This window comes from Gavialis gangeticus, unplaced genomic scaffold (assembly GCF_001723915.1).
Source record: "Gavialis gangeticus isolate Ggan-Ray unplaced genomic scaffold, GavGan_comp1, whole genome shotgun sequence".
In the NCBI taxonomy this organism is placed as follows: domain Eukaryota; kingdom Metazoa; phylum Chordata; order Crocodylia; family Gavialidae; genus Gavialis; species Gavialis gangeticus.
This window is the reverse complement of record NW_017729032.1, coordinates 125,015,897-125,023,231: the sequence shown is the minus strand read 5'-3', so window position 1 is coordinate 125,023,231 and position 7,335 is coordinate 125,015,897. Positions and strand designations below refer to the sequence as shown.

The window sequence follows — 7,335 nt, the reverse complement described above, 5'->3', positions numbered from 1 at the left end:
AGTTGCTCCCGATTTAAGCCAGGATACAAAGTCAGGATTTAGTTCTTGGAAGAGATGTATATAGCGATGCTTCCACAGTTGTTTTGTGAAGCTACAACAAAAACCTTAAGTACTCTGCACCAAATTCTTGCATTTTGTACTTCTCAGAAGGACTTTTGAGCTCTTTTGCATGTATTGTGTGCCAGGAAAGAACAGTTAAAACCAGTGGTTTACATTTAATAACATATTTAGTGCTCTGATATCTAAAGATTTTTAAAAACTTCTACAGCTCCTTTCCTGTGTTTTTTGACATCTGGATTGTAAATGTTAAGTCTTTGATGGTAGACATTTAAGGGTGCAGTTTGGCTTGTGGATAATACTAGGAACTTGACCAGAATCCAAGAGCAGCTCAAGCATCTGTACAATGTAAGGAAGACTAGGTTCCATCCTAAAGACAAGTCCAGTGTGGGGAGGTGGTACAGTATTGACCAAGGCCTTTTACTTAGAAATAATCCTGCACTGAATTGTGCCAAGGAAGGAAGGCTACTCTGTATACCATGCTGTATAAGATAAACCTTCCATCCCTACATCCTAACTTTACTGCCTAATAAAACTTGTGACATTTTTTTCTTTTCATTCTTAAGTTTATATTGTGAAAGATGTAGCATCTCAAAAATTGATTAATTGCTTAATAAGGAATTTGTAAATATATGAGAGACTTGAAGTATATGTGGCCTTAAAAGATGGCAAAGAAGGGAGAAAACATAGCATCCATAGAAATATTCCAATTGGATGATGAACTTATCATAAGGATTTGTGAATCATTAATGATGCCACCAGGTTATAAATATAGGTATTCTGTCTTTTAAAGAACAGATTAATGAATGTCTGTGTTAAGTGCAACAGTGTCTCTGGTACAGATCTTTCTTCTTTTCCCCCCCCCCCCTTTTGTCTCCCATGCTGCCCCTCCCCATTTCTCCCAGGATGCAGCATCTCTAGGATCTCAAAAGGGCGGGATAACAAAACAAGGATGGCTGTACAAAGGCAATATGAATAGTGCAATCAGTGTAACAATGAGGGTATGTTTTTGCTAATGTTCTAGTCTCTGAACAAAAAAGTCTGTTTATAGATATTTTGCTGTAGTTCTACTTTGAAAAGTACACTTGGCTTTTATTAAAAAGAGTTTGAGCATGAACCTTCTGCTTAGCTTATTGGAAGCCAAAAACAAACGTTTTCAAACTTTCCACTAAATTAAACTAAATAGAGAAAATTCCCTGAAGTTCATGGAATCATGGAAAGAACATTCTGCTGAGTAAGTAAGTGCTTTTTGTACAATAAATATCCTCATTATAGCTATGTTATATGGGACTCTTCATGTGCCCAAGTATCCTACATGCTTTGCTTTTCTTCATAAAATACATTACTTTATTGTACTCATGACACCCCTACAGGTATAGAGAGTTTCTTAAGTTCTGGTGAAACTGAGTGAGAAGGGAGTACAGATTAACTTTTAGGTCCCAGGTCAAGTTTGCAGACTGGTAGATTAAAAACAAACAAACAACACCCTTCCCCCCACCCCCTCACAAAAAATAACCCCAAAACAACATGATTTTTGGTTTCTGCAGTATCTTCGGAGGGGGATAAAACACACTTTGTTCCTAAATTCCCTTTCATGCTTTATTTCGTTTATTCAGAATAAAACCTGAGGTCCATGTTCATGTATTATACATAAAATGTGTTGTTTTGAGTGCGGCTATTTTACATTTCTTTCATCTGGGTCAAACATACATACATCCAATACAATATGATTCAAAAGTTGTTTCCATACCTCCTCATTTGTCAGTATAAAGAAACATTTCCCCCTGTTTTTTGGAAATAGTTTAAATAGACAGTTAATAGTAGGCAGTTAAATAGTAGAAGCTTTTATTTTTAAGGTATGTGTACTTATAGTGTATAATAATACAGCATGATTATAGCAGTTCTAGTTTTGTGATAAGAAACTAATAATAAAGGCAAGATTTACTTGTTTTTACTAGTCATTTAAAAGAAGATTTTTCCATTTAATCCAACTTGGCGATGGATCATATAATCTCAATTTCTACAAAGATGAAAAAATATCTAAAGAGCCAAAAGGATCGATATTTCTGGATTCTTGTATGGGTGTCGTTCAGGTAAATATCATGTATTATCTAACTTTGTCTTCTCTTTTTCTGGCTGTATGGAGATAAAGGTAGATAGATGACCACATGAGTCCTTAAGGAGCCACCCTGCCCTGCCTTTTTCCAGACTGCAGATCAGACTAACTCGGTCAGGGGGCATAAGCTTTCATAGGCAATAGCCTATTTCATCAAATGCGTTTCTGAACAAGTTTGTCTCTTAAGGTGCTGCCCTGCTCTGCCTTCTATATGTAAGCAGAAATTAATTTGACCTGTATTTTTCATAATTTGGAAAGAGATATAACAATTAAACATTTACTACATTCACTTAAACAGGTAAAACATGCTACATTTTGGGGGGGGGAAAGGTCGGTTTTTAGGACTCTCTATTTTGAAAATGAACAGTCACTGGTATATTCAATGTGTGGAAAAACATGTGAAGTCAAGCAGGAAGGCAAAAGACATACAAAAAGTTTTTAGAGAGCATGCAAAATGAATGAAAGCATAACAGTAAGTGCCCTTACATTGTGCATTTATCTGGAATGCAAAATGTTCTGCATAGCTTCTTGTGTGGGATTTTTTGTTGTGGGAGTTGCACCATAGTCACAGCCACCTTTCATTTGACCTTTAGAATAGTAACTTTTAAAAATAAATCTTTGAAAAGAAAGACAAGTAAAATCTCTGGCAAAACATTTTTCAGTAGCAAGGGCCAAAGAAAAGGATTGTTTCCATGCCATTGTGTTATGTTTATAGAACAGAATGTAACTGTTTTGTTAGACAAAGCATACTTAGAAGCAAGTTTGTTTCTAGGCCCTTGGTGTTCAATCTGAATGGATTCATCTTCATCTTCATTTGAAAGGTATATCCAATTCTTATGTACATGCACTTCTGGAAAGCTGGTGGAAGCTGGCAGCAGCTGTCCCTTTCGAAGTGGTTTCTTGTATCCAGTGCATGCATCTTCCTATTTTCTTTGTCTTTTTTTTAACATATCAAGGCTTCTAAGCCTTGCCACTATGGTACAATGACCTGTCTTGACCTGCACTGCTCTGGCTCAGCTGGGCAGCAAGAGGCAGTGGAGAAGCCCAGAGCTTGTCTGTGGAAAGTCTTTACATGCCCAGCACCTAGCCACTCCAGCTTCCCCTTGCACCCTTTCCCCCATCGCCCAACTGAGCAATAGGGCAGCAATTTAAAAGCAAGTGGCTCAGAGCAGGAGCTCTAGGAAACTTTCTTTCTTCAGCTCAGCTCTCCCTTGCCAACCTGCCATACAGCTGAGTGGCAGGGTAATTTCAAAGCCAGAGGGTTCAGAAGTGGAGCGTACAGGGGCTTTCTTTAGCCCGGCTTGGCGCTCCCTGTGAAAAGGCCTTTTGTTAGCCCAGCTTGAAGCTCCCTTTGGTACCACACTTCAGCTTTGTGGTGGAAGGGTAGTGATTTTAAAAGCTGGCAGCTGGGATTGGGGTCCCTGAGACCCATACTTAGCTGCCTGATTTTAAATTGCTGCCTCACCACTCAGCTGGATGGTGGGATGGCTAGGGGCAGCTAGCAGGAGCCAGCTGGGGAGACTTGTGTAGAGCCCTGTTCTTGGCCACTTATTTTGAAATTGTTGCCCTGCTGCTGAGCTGGGTGGTGGGGGTAGCAAAGTGAAGCTGATGGCAGTAGTGGCTGCTCTTCCTCTCACCACCTGAAGTAGGAAAGAGTGGGTAGCAGCTGCCCTGCATGCCTTCTCAAGACCAGGGTGATTCTAGTCTCATGAAGGCAAGGAGCCTTTCCCCTAGCTCCACTCTTTCTGTTCCCCCGGAGGAGTTAAGCTGTGGGAAAGTGTGTAGATGTTCAGTCTCCTGGGAGAAACTCTTCCACCAGGACTGACTTAATCCTGGTTGTTGCCTGGTTGTTTTTTCTCCCCAAGCTAGCCATTCTTCCTCCAGAAGAAAGTCTGAATGTCAGTATACTTTTATTTTCTGCTTGGAGAATGGTGATTCTCCTGGTAGGAACTGAATGTCTGTACCTGGCCTAAGGCTTGCTTGGCTTGGAGGGACATTCTTATGTAATGCAACTGAAACTGTGCAGAGGTATAAAATTAAAAAACAAGACAAAGAAAGAAAGACATCTCATCAGAGAATCTCTCAGTTTGGTTTGACTGTGGCTTTCCAAGCTCTGTCACAAAATAGGTTAGAGGAAATGTTTGGAAATATGATGTTCAAAGGGAGCTTGTGGCAAGGGAGATGAATTCAGAAGAAACACTGGTTCTGGAACTAGCATGGTTCCTGCAGAGCTGGTAAGGGAGAGAGGTAGAAATTAATTTATGTATTTTTATTCTTCCCTTGCACCATGATTACCTGTGCAGCTTAGAGTAGGGCAGGATGTGGCCTTAAACTGTGGTTAGTCAGGAAAATGATTATCTAAAAATGGCATGGTTTTAGTAAATAAAACTTCTTCCTGTGTTTATTTAAAGCCAGAACTGGTAACTTCTGTAACAAATTTTGTTTTATTCTTAGCTCTTTAGAACCAGTTTTTAAGAAAATTAAATGGAACTGTGAATCAAGTTCCACTTGCAGAGTCAAATTTTGCCATCAGTCACATGTGCTACTGCTTTGACTACAGCTACGGCTGTAGGGTTGGACAGATGTAACTGAAGGCACTTGAGAACAAGGCTCACAAAAATAGTTAACGCATTAATAAAATTAGTATTTATTAATAAAATGGAATAATTAATTGTTAGCTATGTATCCAAAGGAAAGAACAAGATTTGACTCCTAGTCAAACATCCTGATAGAGAATTCTTACTAATATCCAACCTAAATTTCCTTTGTGGAAATTTAAGACTGTCACTCATCTTTTCCCTAGAGACATAGGATAGCCTGTCAACATCCTCTTTATAACCATCCATCAGGTATTTGCAGACTGTATCAAATCTCTCAGGCCGCAGCCCCTCCCTAGTCTTCTTTTTCCCAGGCTAAAGAAACCCAGTTCTTCCAACTGTATTTCACAAGTCCTGTTTCCCGGTCCTCTAATCATTTGTTGCCATCTGCTAAACACTTCCTAGTTTGTCTACAGCATTCTTGAAGTGCAGTGACCAAAACTGAATACAGTACTGCAGGTGAGGTTTCACCAGTGTTGACTAGAGCAAAAGGATTGCTTTCCTTGCAAACAGCACTCCTATTAAGAAAGTCCAATATGTTATTGGGGTTTTTTTGGTTTGTTTGGTTTTTTTGGAGGGGGGTGGGGTTGCCACAAGAACACACAGTTTCTGCCACATTGCCTAATTTGGACTGCCCTTATCTGCATTTACTTTAATCCTTATTCAATGAGGATTACTTAATTCAGACTGGAGCCAATTTTAATTCAGACTACAGACATTCATTCAGACTACAGTGATGGCTGTAGTCTGAATTAAACGTATAATGTCTATGTAATGTACTAACTTTAGACTAACAGGGCTAACTACCTCTCTTGGTCCTTCATTCATAGTAGTGCATATTTTATTATATCTTGTTAGCTGTAATCAGTGTCCCACATTCTACAATTACTGAGCCAGAAAATTTGTAGCAGAATTGTGCTTCAGAATTTAAACTTCAACTAAAAGCAGTATTTTGCTACTAACTGTTATGAAGATAATTCTTATATAATAAAGGGCTTAGTCCATCTGTCTGTCTGTAACGCTTTTGGAGCACTCTGGTTAGTGAAACAACCAATCTTGAAGTCCTTTTTTGTTTTACTAGTAACCGTCTGGCAGAACCAGCTTGTTACCAAATTGCTGCCGTACCTTCCCTACCAGAAACTACACTCTACCTTTTCTGTTGTCAAAATTCTCCACTCTCTAAACTACTCTTTCTTTACATTAATAACACAAAAAACTGTCTAATATTTAATTCTGAAAATCCCAAGATGGTGGGGACATTGCATTTAATAGAAAAAATGGTTACTGTATGTGTCCTGTGCTTATTACTTGTTAATAATATAAAATGAAGTTGACACAGAATTTTCAGTTGACTGCACAAAGAATGTGTGCTTTTCTAAGGGACTGGGGTCAAGATGACTGCAGAATTTTTTACACCTTGACTATAGTTTCAAAAATGAAGATGTCTGTTCTATTTTGGAAAAGTTGATAGGAGGAGTAAGTCCCGAGGATATTATCTGTTAATAAGTTAAATTGAAAATAAGGTACTCAAGTCAGAGGTTGGCAATCTACAGCCTGTGGGCCAGATGTGGCCCCTGAAGAAACTGGATCCAGCCTTCAGCAGCTCGGGGAATCAGCAGCATGCTCCAGCCATGGCAGCAGAGGGTGGCATTGCTGGGGATTGCCTACTATGTTCAGCTTCTCTTCGCTGCAGCAGAAGTGGCATCTGCCAGGCAAAACACTTGTTTTTTTCCTACACGGTATTTGCAGATCTCTCTGAAGGGGAGTTTCAAGGGCAGCAGCAACGAGAGCTGGGTAGCAAGTAGCAGCCTGTGGTGGCAAATAATTTTAAATAGAGAAGTGAAGCAGAAAATGAAAACTGGTCTAATAAATAGGCACCTTGTATCTCAATATATAGTTTATCATAGATGAGCCACAGAACTCTAATATTAGACAGAGTTCATCCCCTGGTCCATGAGAAGAGGGGAGAAAATGTAGGTGATATGGAAAGATTTTTATTTTTTCTTACTGTAGAACAGCCGAGTCAGGCGTTTTGCTTTTGAACTCAAGATGCAAGACAAGAGTAGTTATCTTTTAGCTGCAGACAGTGAACTGGAAATGGAAGAATGGATAACCACTTTAAACAAAATTCTCCAACTAAACTTTGAAGCTGCGATGCAAGAGAAAAGAAATGGAGAATCTCATGAGGGTGAGTAGTATTGCTTAGTATCTTTGTATTAAGCTTATTTGCATGGTACTCACATACATAAATTTCTTTCCTAAAATAAGGATATGCTTTAGCTGGCAACTACATGCATTTAATTTTTTGTACTACTAAAAGTCATGGATTGTTTTCTGCTCTCAAGGGTCAGTGAGCGTTCTGCCTTTTTTAGCTTTGTTTGTATTAAAGCTGCTCCTGTGTTGTTTTTATTGATTTTAATTAAAACAATACCAGTACACTACAGGGGGAGTCGTCACTGCTATAGGTGAACTGAGTTAAGCCGCAGATTTTTACTTTCACAGTACAGTGGTGTACTGATTCTGTGTGTTATAGTTTCTAGGGTCGGAAGGGACCTGAGTAGATCA

At 39.1% G+C, this 7,335-nt stretch overlaps 1 protein-coding gene across 6 annotated transcripts in view; it reads left to right on the top strand.

Annotated features, from left to right (window-relative positions):
* DOCK9 (dedicator of cytokinesis 9) overlaps nt 1-7,335 on the top strand; it is a 222,893-nt gene that overhangs the window by 60,330 nt on the left and 155,228 nt on the right. For all 6 annotated transcript variants that reach the window (XR_002098921.1, XM_019524534.1, XM_019524533.1 and 3 more), the window contains exons 6-8: nt 963-1,058; nt 2,016-2,150; nt 6,784-6,958. Coding sequence is in view for 5 of the 6 variants with exons in the window: in XM_019524534.1 (XP_019380079.1) it covers nt 963-1,058; nt 2,016-2,150; nt 6,784-6,958 (406 nt within the window). In the remaining variant the exon portion in view is untranslated. The remainder of the gene's footprint in view (nt 1-962; nt 1,059-2,015; nt 2,151-6,783; nt 6,959-7,335) is intronic.